At 45.7% G+C, this 14377-nt stretch overlaps 1 protein-coding gene across 2 annotated transcripts in view; it reads left to right on the top strand.

The window, feature by feature from the left end:
- The window catches only part of ATF6 (activating transcription factor 6), a 138111-nt gene that overhangs the window by 24932 nt on the left and 98802 nt on the right, over positions 1 to 14377 (top strand). For both annotated transcript variants that reach the window (XM_070397162.1, XM_070397161.1), the window contains exons 6-8: positions 986 to 1115; positions 1915 to 2115; positions 8280 to 8500. In XM_070397162.1, the coding sequence (XP_070253263.1) occupies positions 986 to 1115; positions 1915 to 2115; positions 8280 to 8500 (552 nt within the window). The remainder of the gene's footprint in view (positions 1 to 985; positions 1116 to 1914; positions 2116 to 8279; positions 8501 to 14377) is intronic.

Here is a 14377-nt window from a genome sequence, read left to right as displayed (position 1 = left end):
TTTAGAGAGAGAGCAAGGGGCGGGGGGAAAGAAAGAGAGAGAAAGAGAGAGAGAGAGAGAGAAACATCCATCAGTTGCCTCCTGTACACACTCTGATCAGTGATCGAACTCGAAACCTGGATATGTGCCCTGCCTGGGAATCAAATCCTTGACCTTTTGGTGTAGGGGACAATACTTCAACCCACTGAGCCACCCGGCCAGGGCTTCAGATGACTGAGATTTTTACAGAAGTCTGGCAGCTCCTTTAAAATGATTGTGCTCTCCATCCAGATAAAAGCTCTGAGGCCAGGAAAGGAAGTACCAAAGGATTTAGGTACTTTTTGGAATGAGGAAAAGGAAAATATAACAAGAAAAGTTCGAATGAATATTTCTGGCCATTATATCTGGCGGGCTCTGTATCTCGTCATTTATGAAACCCTGATGATTCCGGGGACTTCATGTCTCCAGGATTCATCTTCTTGGCCCTGCCAGACCATCAGCATCTCACCTGCATCAAGTCAATAGGATTGTAACTGGTCTCTCTGCCCCCTGCTCCCCAAACCTTCGTAACAGAGGAATCTTCAAAGAAATCTTTCAAAATCACACATTTGATTGTGTCAGTCCTTTGCTAAAACCTTTGTGTGACTTCTAACCCTCCTGAGGGTGAAGTTCACATTCCCCATGTGCTGGGCCCTCGTGCCTGGCCCGACTTCCCTTCCAGCGTTGTTTCTCACAGAGTCTCCCACCTGCACACCCTCTTCTTAGCCCTGTGAGCGTTCCTAACGGAGAGCTATATTTTGTTATTGTTCTTGCAGTATCGGTGGACAGTGTTGCTTTATCTGTAGTGTCTTAGTACTTAATCTAGAAAGGTTCTGATACATCACACCTTTGCCTAGCAGTTGTCTTGAAGTATTTCTGTTTCTGTGTGGGTCTTGCCTCTCTTTCTAAATGATTTCTGCTCAAGGATTGTGTTCTTCTGTGTGATTTGTGTTTGATTTCGCTACAGGAGGAGCTGGATTTGTCTTCTGCCTCCCAGATGTCTCCCCTCTCCCTCTATGGAGAAAGTGCCAATCGTCATTGCTCAGCTGAGCCACCGAAAGAAGACAAGCCCCTCCCGGGTCCCAGGAGCAAACCCGGTATTATTCCCTCTCGATGGGCTGCCGTGCTCTCGCCTGAGCTCAGGTCCCACTCGCAGAGGAACCGCGGGAGGGAGCGTGTGGTTCGTCCTGAGGACCGAGGGGGAGAGGACAGGGAAGGAGCCCTCTTCTTGGTGGTCTCCGTCTCTAGAGGCAAAAGAGACTTTACAGTAGTCTCAGCCCCTCACCTCCGCTTAGGGGTGGATGTGAGGGCCGTGGGGGGACATCTGTGACCTCGTTGCCTGCAGGTCATGGTCGGGGGTTTTACAAGCATCTCACAGTGCTGCACCCCTCCACCCAGAGCTGAGCTGTCCGAAAGAGGACCTCATTTCTCCATGGGATGAGCGAGCCCGGACCTCATGGACAGCATGGCGACTGCGCTTAATGACCCTGTCTTGCACGTTTGGAAGTTGCTAGGAGATAGACTTTAACAGTTCTCATTACAAGAAATGTAACTTGTCCCTGTACGTTGGCAGATGTTAACTAGACTTACTGTAATGATCACTTGGTGCTACAGATATTATATTGAATCATTATGTTGTACACTTGAAACAAATATATTGTTAAATGTCAATTATTCCTCAATATAAGGAAGGTAGTCCTCAGATTAAGGACTTTTCTTCAGTTCATTAGGGTATGGAGTAGCTATACTTAAACTTTAGTTAGGATTGTTACTCAGAGGTCATAAGCTCAAGATAACCGACTGTAGAGGTCAGAGTGTAGAGAAAGGTGTATAATAGAACCTGTTTTCTGAGATTTGTTTGTCTTCATATTGATTTGTGGTTTGTTTTTTCTCCAGAAAATGGACTGACTCCAAAGAAAAAACTTCAGATGAATTCCAAACCTTCAATTCAGCCCAAGCCCTTATTGCTCCCAGCAACACCCAAGACTCAAACGAACGCCTGCGTTCCTGCAAAAGCCATCGTTATTCAGGCGCTGCCCACGCTGGTGCCAGTGGCCAAGCAGCCGGTTATCAGGATACACCCTGCACCCCCTGAAGGTACAGGTGCAGCTCGAGCTGCGTGGGACTAACTGGCAGCCATAAGGCTCACGCCACATGGTGTTTAATTCAGGTTGTCACCTCCCAGCACCTGCTGTGTGTTGGGAACTGGCCTTGGTTCTAGGGTGCTGCCGATGACTAACATGTGGTTCCTGTCCCAGCAGGGGAGGCGGCTGTCTAGATCAGCATATCCCCTATGTCTTTTCTCACAGTTTTCATTAGGAAGGGCTTGTGGTTTATGGAACCACTCGTAATGAAGAACAAAATCTGCGAAACTTCTTTGGTGACATTTTATCCTTAGACTTGTGTGTCTGTGAACTTTTGTTTTAATGCGAGGTCAGTATTGAAACAACAGGGCGCGTTTTAGGTCTAGTGAGTGTGTTTTGGCAACAGAATCAGGCTCTTACTCTGAGGCGTGAGCTCGGCCTGGAGCAGCTTTGGGGGTCCTGACCTCTGTCTTCGGAGTTAAGACTGTGTTTCTACATTTCGCCCACCAGATGGCCACACATACTGGATTCTCTCAGAACCGAGCTGAAGTCAGTATTGAAAGACGTTTGAGGCTTTGGTACTGTTGAGCCTTAGGAATCATCGGCCCTTCCTGTCGCTCTGGCAGGTGACTCATCATCACCCTCATGCTGATATGTGTCCACACGAGTCCGGGACACCTATGCAGGGCCTTTCCTGGGTTTAGCTGTGGAATCCCAGGAGGACGAGGTGTCAGTGGGGTACAGGTTGTCAATAAAGACAATGTTGCATTTGCTTTTATGGCTGCATTTCCAGCGATTGCTTGTTAGCTCATTTCTTTGGACTCTGGTTTTAATGAGCGCGAGGTCAGAAATTTGATTCTCTGTTCTGTTCCTCGGTCGTAGACAGTATGACATCTATATAAAGCAGAGCTAGGTGAGAGGCTGGAGGGGCACAAGCAAACCGGAAGTGCCTGCCCTGTCGGTGCAGGGTCCAAACTGCTGCCTCTTCATGTGGGAAGTGGCATTCCTGTGGGATAGGCATTCTTGTGATCTGAATGACGGTAAGCGTTTGTGAGCTCTGTGGCATAAAGTGCAAGATTTAGTGTATGTCCATATGTGGACCTTCATAGGGATACTGCAGTCTCCAGACCTTCCTCAGGGCCTCCAAAGGACTGTCGTCCCAAAACTAAGAATTTAAACTTGTGAAGAACCTCATTGTAGTCCCATAAACAGTTAGAGCACATATAAAAAGTAAAAGTCTAACATGACCAGGGTTAGTGTATAAAGCAAGGGCTAGACTAAGGGCTTGTTCTTCGTAGACCATTGGCTGTTTAAAGGTAGGAGGTCTTACCTGTAGCAAGAAGACATTGTTCTTTTCCGAGCTGTGTTTCAGTGGCAGAAACTGGAGTCCTGCATCCCTAGAACTCCAGAGCTTTCCCAGGTTCTGCAGGTGGTGCTTGTTTTGGGGGCATGTGCTGATCGGGCCCTTGTCTGCTCTCCCAGTGGGTCCAGAGAGGCGTCATTGTGATGCACAGATTGCAGTGTCTGCCTCCCATTTATTCGGGAATGGGGAGGGAGGAAGAGGGGATACAGGAGAAGCATTTCACGGTGATGATGTGAGCTTCCGTGATCAACATCTTACCATTGGACACAGGAAGGAATTCTTGGAGGATCAAGTTGGGATTCTCCAGTCTGGCATGTAAGGCCCATCCTGGTTTGGCCCCGTTTAATTTTCGCTTTTTGTATTATAGCAGCCTCCTCTTCTACCAACCCTCTTCTACCCAACCCATCTGGCCATTGTCCCTAAATTGTTTTTCCCAGTTTCTTGGCTCATACCATTCTGTCTGCCTTGAACAGCTTTTGCCACTTCCACACCTAAGTCCTCTGCGTCCATTAAGGTTGTGTGAGCTGTGCGGGTGAGAGGTGCCGGAGACCTGGATTTTCCTTGGACATGGCGAGAGGGGTGGAATCCCAGAGCTTGGGAATTGGACGATGTGGAAGGAAACAGGAACAGAGAGGACGGTGTCCCGTCATGGGCTTTCTCGGTAGAAGATTGTGCAGACCATTGGGATGGGGGTAGAGGTGGGTACTTGCTCAGGTCACTCTGCTGGTGACAGGCAGAATCAGCCTGGAGCTTGGTGGCTGGCTCAGAGTCCGAGCCTTCATCAAGGCACTGTATTGCCTCTAGGAGGATGCTGAGCTGTGGCCACTGCGCTCAGGAGGTGGGAGTTAGCAAGTTTATGTAAACAATCAAATAACAGCAACTGTGAGAACTAGTGGATGATGATACATGCAGTGCCCTGTGGAAGCTCTTCTCTAGGTGGATGTTCATAAAAATAATGGCTGACGTGTAGGTTTCCAGTCTGTGCCAGACACTGATCTGAGTGCTTAAGTGTGTTCGCTTATTGACTCCTTCTATCCCAGTGATGGCGAACCTTTAGAGCTCGGCGTGTCAGCATTTTGAAAAACCCTAACTTAACTCTGGTGCCGTGTCACATATAGAAATTTTTTGATATTTGCAACCATAGTAAAACAAAGACTTATATTTTTGATATTTAAATATCAAAAATTTAAATGCCATTTAACAAAGAAAAATCAACCAAAAAAATGAGTTCGCGTGTCACTTCTGACACGCGTGTCATAGGTTCGCCATCACTGTTCTATCCCCTCTGAGGAGAGTGCTGTTGTCCTCTCCCCGTACAGCTGGAAAGTCAGGGCAGAGCGTTTACCCAGAGTCACATGGCGATGCTAGGCTTGTGGTGAATGTTCCCTACATCGTTTGAAATCTTTGCAGACAGTTGGAAAGGAAGAACTGCCACCGTGCAGTCACTCCTAGCGGCGTCCCATCGCGGGGACTTGCATGTAACACCTGAGGGGAGGTTGAGCTGCCAAAGGGGATGACCAGCCTGGGGTACGCCCCGCCTTAGGAACAGTGGTGACTAACTTCAGCTGCTAACTCTTTAGGGCCCCAAACAGCAGTGTGGGTCTGGTGAGCATGTCTGTGACTAGTGAGCTACCATGAGAGTTTTTAGTGTTTTCTCGAACCCAATGTATAGAAATGTAGTTGTTTCTCCCCATTCTGTCTTGATCCTTGACTTAGATGCTGGCTGATTTGAGGGTAGCTGGGCACCCTCAAAGGTTAAAGGGCCTGATGTGCACTGTGGAGAAAAGGAGGCAGTGAGGCTGGCAGGACTCGGAGCCATGTGGCCCCAGACCTGGAGGGGCTGCCTGGCCTGGCCCCTGGCTGCAGCTGTCAGCAAGGAGACGGCGATAGTTCCACAGTGACATCCACGTGTGGGCTGCTTTTCTGCATTCGTTTAGAGCAGTGGTTCTCAACCTTCCTACTGCCGCGACCCTTTAATATAGTTCCTCATGTTGTGGTGACCCCCAATTTCATTGTTACAAATTGAACGTAATTAAAGCATAGTGATTAATCACAAAAACAGTATGTAATTATATATGTGTTTTCCAATGGTCTTAGGCGACCCCTGTGAAAGGGTCGTTCAACCCCCAAAGGGGTCGCGACCCACAGGTTGAGAACCGCTGGTTTAGAGAAATAGGACATAGCCCTACACCTGTGAGTGAGCCGAAGGAGGGCCTGTCTGAAAGGACTCTGTTCTCCATGGTGACCACGCCCTGAGTTTTTGGGGTCTTTTCAGTGTAAGTTTTAAACCGAGAAGACTTAGCATGTGCTCCTGACATGCCTTGTGGAAGGACTGGTGAGAGTCCGTGGTCTCCCCTGTAGACCGGGACCCTGGGGCGGCCGGGGGAGCGAAGTCGAGGCGGCCACCGCGTGCTCAGCCTGCGCTAGGATGCAGGCGGCGCTTTGTCTTCTGAGTCTTCGTGCTGCTGGCTTCAGGTTTGTGGCTGCCCTTCCGGTTAATGAGCTGAGATCCATTTAAACTCGCTACTAAGTTCTTAATAGTCTTTCCTCATCACGCATTTGCCAATCCAAAGAAATGGAAAGGACAGTCACGACCATGGGGACGTACTGTGGGGGATGTGGTGTCTGTGATGGGAGGCGAGGGCGGCTGGGTTCCGGGCGGGGCCCGTGTGAGGCTGCCTTGTGATGAGCATGACTCTTCATCCTGCCAGCTTGACTAATTTCTTAGGAAGTGTTATTAAAAGGCCTAACACTTGGTCATATGCTATTTTATTTATTAATTATCCTTATTTTCGTATTTGGCCTAATTGTATTTATGTCAGCTTATGAGTCATTTCCTCGTTTTATGTTTTTATTTCATAAAAGAAGTTATTCCAGGGGAAAATAAGATAAAAATCTTTAGTGATCATTTATGCTTAAGTAAATTGTACATATTACAAATGTTAGAAATTATTCTTAGATGTGTTTTACTAATTTATCTGGGACAAAATGCTATTAAATCCTGCTACTTTTAGCATGCTTTCTGAGGCCGTCTGAAACTATACTTTGTATAGAAGTGATTTTCTTTCTTTAAGCAAAGACAGATGTTCTTCACAACCAGGTGTTCTGAAGCATGGTGCAGATTTTTAGTTTTCCTCCTTGGAAACGTGGCGCTGACTTTTGCAGGCTCCTGTTACACTGTGTGACAGGGTAACGCTTCCCCTTAAAGGCAGTTAGGCATGCACCTGACATTTTGGTTGCCGGTTGCTGCAGGGCCTTTATTTTGCTAGGTGGGCGCCAGCAGCTGCGGCTGTTAGGCGAGGCCTGAGCACCTGATAAATGGGCCAGCTCGGAAAGAAACGCCAGCAGCCAGGGAAGCTGTAGGAGCCATGTTAGGTGCTTCAAGTCCTCTTTAGGCTGTTGATACTGATTCTGCTCAGATTAGCATCGTTTTAACCATTTGTACGCCATAAGCATCTATAGACACAAGTGGTGGACCTTTTTGAACTCAATTCAAAATATCGTGGCAGTTAACTAGTTAAGATAATGCTAACTGTGAAGATAAAGAAAAGATTTGTAGGGGAAAGGAAGTGATCTACAGACTATTTCACTATCTATCTATCTATCTATCTATCTATTTATTTATTTATTATAAGCCAGAGTTTATTTAAAACAATGCGTACAGGCGTCCAAAAGCCGAAAGATATTTGGGTTTGTTTAATAGAAGTTATAGTCTAGTGCCTGCTGCCCATGCTTCCATTTCACAATCGATATTTCTGCGTCCCTGAGTGTTTCTAAGGTTTGATAATTCTAAGGTGAAAGGTCAATCTCCTGAGTTTTGGCAAGCTTCATAGAAAATGAACATTACAACAATAACAGCAAAACAACTCCAGAAACAGCCATTATCATTGCAAGAGAAAAAGGTATATAACTCGATAAGAAAGCTTTCATAGAAATTCCCAGTAGGAGAATGCTTAATCCAATATTTAAAAATGAGATACATTTGTAAAAATCCTGGGGAAACCATCCCTGCCATATTCTCAGCAACCAGCTCCTCTGGTCGGAAGCTTGAGAAAACGGGATCATGATGAGTCTTATCTGGTATTAAATGCAGCTCTTGGACAATGGAAACCAGCAAACATCTTTCAAGATGAAAATCTATTTCACTTTTTATTTTTTTTTTATTTTTAAAAATTTATCTTTATTGTTGAAAGTGTTACAGAAGTCCCCCGGTTCCCCCATGGACCCCCTCCACCACACCTCCATCTACAGACTATTTTAAATTACAGATTTATATTTCCTGTGCTTGTTGGCTAAGAATTCATCTCAAATGGTTTTAACATTTTTGATATTTGTAGCCCTGTGTTTATCCAAGCATTGAATTAATGAATCTCTGTTTATTATATATATAGTTTTTGGTGGTTGTATTTCTAAAACTCATACATTTGAAATATGGTCTGTGTGTGTCAGTATAAAAGTTTTTTTTAAAATTTATAATATGAAAAATCCTTTTAGCACTAATACATTTCAGGGGTTAGTACTTAGGGAAATCTGTGTATAACTTAGCAAACTTGATATGTATGTAGTTGAGGAAAAATACATGGGATTATACTGTTAATGGGAACCTGAAAGGGAAGGAATCTAGTTGGGCTCATTAAAACAGGACAAGGGAAGGCACACGTGTGTGCTGCTGCTGCCTGTGCTCGATGGGTGGTTTCACATTCCTCAGTGTGAGCTCACCTATCACTCTACCTGCAGATCAGATCTCTGTGCTGAACAGCTCTTCCTGCCACAAAGTGCTATGCCCTCTGACCCCTGTCTTTTCTCTCCACCAGGTCAGACCGTGGTGCTGTCTCAACCTGCCCTGGTACAGCTGCAGGCGTCCGGGGTCCTGCCCTCTCCCCAGCCCGTCCTGGCGGTCAGTGGGGGAGCCGCACCGCTCCCTAATCACGTGGTCAGTGTGGTACCAACCCCTGTGGCCAGTAGCCCAATAAATGGAAAACTTTCTGTGGCTAAACCTGCCCTGCAGAGTACTGTGAGAAGTGTGGGTTCAGATGTAAGTTTTGACACTTCGTGCTTTTTTTAATGCCTGATTTAAAAACAAGGACAAAGCACATTTTTGTTTTTGTTTTTTAAAGTTTGTTTCAGTGTGTCAGTGTGCTGAAATTGCACCTCCAATCTTTAATGGAAAGTTAGGGCGGGGTTTGTGGTGTGAGAATCTACAGGAAGGTTTCATCAAGTCTGCGGAGTCTGATAAGAAGTGCGTGTGCCTTCCTCCTCTGCCTCCTGAGCCCTCTAGTATTGACACAGTCTCTGATAGTTCCTGATAGAAGTGTGTTTGGCAAATCAGAATCTAGTCTGTAGACTAGTTCTTAGTCAGTATATTTAGCATTGCTCTTGACTTATAGAAGGGTTTTTAGCTCTGCATATAAATGGCTTGCTACTCTGGGGATTCTGTCTCTTCATGATTACTTGATAGTTTCCCATCTTTACAAACCTTCAAATTTCCTAGCATGTTGTAGAAATTTTTTATGTTTTATAAATCACAGAAAGTGTCCTAAAATCCACCACTCCCTGAAACCAGTTATAGCACTTACTGGCTAATTCTTGCCTTCTTTAAAAGTGAATAAAATACCTCATGTCATATATTAAACAGTAGTTGAACATCATGGCCAAAGCTTAATGAAAGTTAAAGTCAAATGATCAGGCTAACAGTAGATTCTCTAAAATTGTGATTGGGAAAGGAAATCCCATGTTTTCTCTCAAATAAAAGTGGGTATTGCCCTGGCAGGTGTGGCTCAGTTGGTTGAGCATCATCTTGTGCACCAAAAGGTTGCCAGTTTGATTCCCGGTCAGGGCACATGTCCGGGTTGCAGGATTGATTCCCTGTAGGGGATGTGCAGGAGGCAGCCGATCAATGTTTGCTCTCACATCGATGTTTCTCTCTCTCTCTCTCCCTCTCCCTTCCTCTCTCTAAAACTCAATAAACTATTAAAAAAAAGGTGGGTATCAATGGTTGTTAATATTGCTACTTCACCTTTCTTAGGAGTTGCAAAGGTATTTAAAATCCTGTGAATTTTGTAGGGTTGTTTATCAGACAATGTCAGTAGCCCATGTAGGTGTGAAATTGCTCCACTATTGCATAAACACCAGCAGTAACCTCAGTCAGAGTGTAGTGGAGGTGGGGAGTGGAGGCCCTCCAGCAGTTCCCGTCCTTTGTCGGGCACTGTGGTGAGCGTGCCAAGGCGCAGGGAGGAGCATGAGTGTCTGGAGCAGACGTAGGTGGAACGAACTAGACTTGACTCTTTTAGTTTATGTTGTGAACTGGGAGAGTGAGAGCATGGTGCTCTGGCACAGCAGGCAGCAGCACGAGTGTGCGCTTCAGGGGGAGATGGAAGGGGTAAGTGCGGGGAGGGGCACAGGCGGGAGGAGAGAAGACGGGCAAATGCGATAAGTTGGATGTATAATCTTTCTCTTTGAGTGTTTGAAAATTTCTACAATAAGTAAATAAGCAATAACAAAAATAAAAATATGTCATGCATACATACATATATATATAAATACATATCTGTGAATATATATATATATTTTATTTTTTTAAATTAAGTCTTTATTGTTCAGATTATTACAGTTGTTCCTCTTTTCCCCCCAAAGCTCCCCTCCACCCGGTTCCGACCCCCCCCTCCGCCCTCACCCCCCCCCCCTCACTATCCTCATCCATAGGTGCACAATTTTTGTCCAGAATCTTCCTGCATCCCCCACACCCCTTTCCCCCCCAAGAATAGTCAGTCCACTCCCTTTCTATGCCCCTGATTCTATTATAATCACCAGTTCATTCTGTTAATCAGATTATTTATTCACTTGATTTTTAGATTCACTTGTTGATAGATGTGTATTTGTTATTCATAATTTGTATCTTTACCTTTTTCTTCTTCTTCCTCTTTTTAAAGGATACCTTTCAGCATTTCATATAATACTGGTTTGGTGATGAACTCCTTTAGCTTTTTCTTATCTGTGAAGCTCTTTATCTGACCTTCACTTCTGAATGATAGCTTTGCTGGATAAAGTAATCTTGGTTGTAGGTTCTTGGCATTCATCACTTTGAATATTTCTTGCCACTCCCTTCTGGCCTGCAAAGTTTCTGTTGAGAAATCAGCTGACAGTTGTATGGGTATCCCTTGTAGGTAACTGACTGTCTTTCTCTTGCTGCTTTTAGGATTCTCTCTTTGTCTTTTGCTCTTGGCATTTTAATTATGATGTGTCTTGGTGTGGTCCTCTTTGGATTCCTTTTGTTTGGGGTTCTCTGCGCTTCCTGGACTTGTAAGTCTATTTCTTTCACCAGGTAGGGGAAGTTTTCTGTCATTATTTCTTCAAATAGGTTTTCAATATCTTGCTCTCTCTCTCTTCTTCTGGCACCCCTATAATTCGGATGTTGGTACACTTGAAGCTGTCCCAGAGGCTCCTTACACTATCTTCGTACTTTTAGATTCTTTTTTCATTTTGCTTTTCCAGTTGGGTGTTTTTTGCTTCTTCGTATTTCAAATCTTTGACTTGATTCTTTCGATCCTCTAGTCTGCTGTTGGAACTCTGCATAATATCCTTTATTTCAGTCAGTGTATGTTTAATTTCTAGTTGGTCCTTTTTCATAACCTCGAGGGTCTCACTAGATTTCTTGAGGGTCTCACTACATTTATCAGCGGTCTCACCAGTCTTTTTGAGGGTCTTACTAAATTTATCAGTGGTTTCTAGAAAGTTCTTGAAAAACCTTAAAAGTGTGGTTTTGAACTCTATATCCAGTCGTTTGCTTTCCTCCATTTCTGTCATTTGTGACCTGTTTCTTTGTCTCTGCATTTTTTATGCTTCCCTGTGTTGGTAGAGTGGCTTTGTGTGCTAGGTGTCCTATAGGGCCCAGTGGCTCAGCCTCCCCAATTACCTGAGGTGGACACTCTTGGTGCACCCCTTTGTGGACTTTGTGCACAGTCTTCTTGTAGTTAAGCCTTGATTGTTGTTGGTATCACTGGGAGGAATTGACCTCCAGGCCAATTGGCTGTGAGAATTAGCTGTGTCTATGGTGGGAGAACTTCTGTGCTGAAGACACCCTTATGAGGCAAGACTTGCTTCAGTGGGGCTTTGGTGCTCACTGAGTCTGCCCCCTGAGTGTGTCCCTTATGGATCTGAGGAGTTGTAATTGGATGGTCCCACTCTGACCACTGGGTACACTGGCTCTTGGATCTAAGGAGGTGCTGATTTAGCCTCTGCCTGAGGCTACCCAGCAGGAGCTACGAGGAGATCTGCAGATTCCCCTTCCTTGTTTGGGGTTTGGAGGTGCCCAAATGAGGCCCAGCTGTGAAGCAGTGCAAGCTGCTGTGGGGCCTTGGGCCTTCTCTTGGAAGTTCTGGGTCTGTCTGGCCCAGCTGCAGTTTGTTAGGTAATTTTCAGATTGCAAAGGGCCAGGGCATTCATATGCAAAAGCCTCTGCCGCTGCTTGGGTGGGGCGGGGTCTCAGGGAATCAACAGGGCAGAGCAAGCAGCTATGCCTGATCCTCAGCCCTGCGTCTCAGTGTCCCGGTAATCGCAGCAGGCACCTTTGAGAGAAAGCCGCCATCCGAGTTCTGCCCACTGCCAGACAGTCCAGTTTTTCCCCCCCGTATAAGTCTGGGTCCCCAGAGACTCACCCGGAACTGGAGTTCAGAGCAGTCGGGGGCTTGTGACTCCCTCCCGATTAAAAAAGACAGCCGCGTCCTCAGTTGCCAGCCCTTGCCGCGTGCGCCTCCGTACCTCTGCACTTCCGCAGCTCCTCTGAGTCTCAGTGTGCTTTTCTCTTTCCTTCTAGTTGTAGAATTTCCACTCAGCCAGCCTTCCTGTGGTTCTGGGTGATGTCCGTTTTGTCTTTTAGTTGTATTTTTGAATTTGTTGTGGGAGGCAGCAATTTCCAGTGTTTACCTATGCCGCCATCTTGGTTTCTCTCCTGAATATATATATTTATATATATTTTTTGTTAATACTCACCTGAGAATATTTTTTCTATTGTTTTTTTCAGAGAGAGTGGAAGTGAGGGAGGGTGGGGGAGAGAGAGAGAAAAAAAAATATCGATGTGAGAGAGACACATCGACTGATTGCCTTCCACATGCACCCCAGTCAGGGGCTGGATGCTAACCCACAGCTTAGGTATGTGCCCTTAACTGGGAATTGAACCCAAGACCCTTTGGTGTGTGGGCTGATGCTCTAACCATTGAGTACACCGGCCATGGCTGTTCCTTGTTACTTTAATTAAAAATTTGTACAACCAATGGAAAAAAAAAGAATGTTCTTTTCACAAGAGACTGTGGAGGGTAAACATGATGAAAGATTAAAAAAATAATGATCCCTTCAAATTTTCTTTCATTTATGAGTTTGAATGTTTCCCTGTAATACTTCCAAATGGAACCAGCAACAGAAAATGTTCACAGTTTTTTAGTAATGTTAGGACTTTTAAAATATTTATTATGAAACATTTTAGACATGAAAAGGTAATGACTATTAGAACTTTAACCACAGATCAGCAATATGTCACAGTTGTTAGACACATGATGTAACCTTAGTGTGCCGTCATGGAATTGTAGCAGCCGATCAAGGATAGGCTTGGGGGTGAGCCAGGTGGAGAGGAGTCTAGAAACGCTTCCCAGGAAGAGAGTGGTTAGGGTGGGTGTGACTCAGCGAACTGAGGGAGAGGCTGGCTTGTCCTGTGCCCAGTGGACTCCTGGCGCAGGTGCGGGGCGGTGCCAGGGAGCTTCCCTCTGACCCCCAGAGGCTCTCAACCAGTCCGTGTACTTACTGTCTGAACTACGAGCATCGCAATGTGCTGCTGGCCCCTTTGTGGTTTTCAGCATTTCTGTGAATTGTCTGTTGGTCTGTTAGCCTGACATCCGTTACTAGTATAGGTTCTTGGTATGCAAGACGCGTCTCCCGCTTTGTGCTGCGAGAGCGCTGTGAGCGTGCGCATAGGGCATGAGGTGTTGGGGACATGGCAGAAGAGAAAGTGCAGAACCAAGGACTGTCTTTTTAGCATATTGTTGGCTAGCATTCTTACTGCTTTCCAAATTTACAGCTGACAATATTGCAAGGAAAGCTTCAAGTACTGTGTCCGATGCAACAGACACAGACGATGAGAATGAATTTCCTAGTCAACCTGCATTGAGGATTTTGTGCTTATTTTTCCTTGGCCAGCACATCAGGGAGTGAGCCGAGCCTCTTCAGGGTGAGTTTGCTGGTAGAGGTGTTGACTTAATGTTTATTTCAAGTAAAGAAACATCAGTCTGGCCCATCAGCCGGCCAAGCCACTCAGGAACCCAGAGTGAACCCTGCCCTGGGCCACCTCGCCGCTGCCCGTGTCTGCTGATGGAGTCCTGCTCAGTCAGGAACACTTGGGTCAGTGTAAATTCCTGGTTTAAAAATGGCCAAAGAGAAAAATTTTCATTATGTGCTTCTTATGCTTTTAAACAATAAGGGTAGTGGAAGGAAGGGAGGGAGGGAGGGAGGGAGGGAGGGAGGGAGGGAAGGAAGGAAGGAAGGAAGGAAGGAAGGAAGGAAGGAAGGGAGAAAGAAAGAAAAAGGAAGAAAAAGAAAGAAAGGAGGGTGAGTGTGTCAGTCTTTTGTGACTTTGTAATGCTGGCAGGGCCCTTTTTCCTACCTTTGTTGTTCTCTTGTTGGCTGGCTTCATGCTGGGCCGCTGATGTCCGGGTGTGTGCCTGGCGCTCCATGCCCTGCAGGCCGCACCGACTGCGCATTGTCTCTGTGACCGCTGCCTGGTTCAAATTATCTCTCTCTCTTCTTGCCTTTTGCTGGTAAATGTGTTCTGTTTAAGTCTGGAAACCTCACCTAAGTTTTCAGGAAATATGGTTTGCTTTTGGCTCCGATTCTGATGGAAAAAGTGAGCATGTCCTTGTCTCAGAGT

Source organism: Myotis yumanensis, unplaced genomic scaffold, assembly GCF_028538775.1.
Source record: "Myotis yumanensis isolate MYYU_CA2020_CCGP unplaced genomic scaffold, mMyoYum1.0.hap1 SCAF_17, whole genome shotgun sequence".
NCBI classification, from domain to species: Eukaryota; Metazoa; Chordata; class Mammalia; order Chiroptera; family Vespertilionidae; genus Myotis; species Myotis yumanensis.
This window is presented reverse-complemented; position numbering and strand designations above follow the sequence as displayed.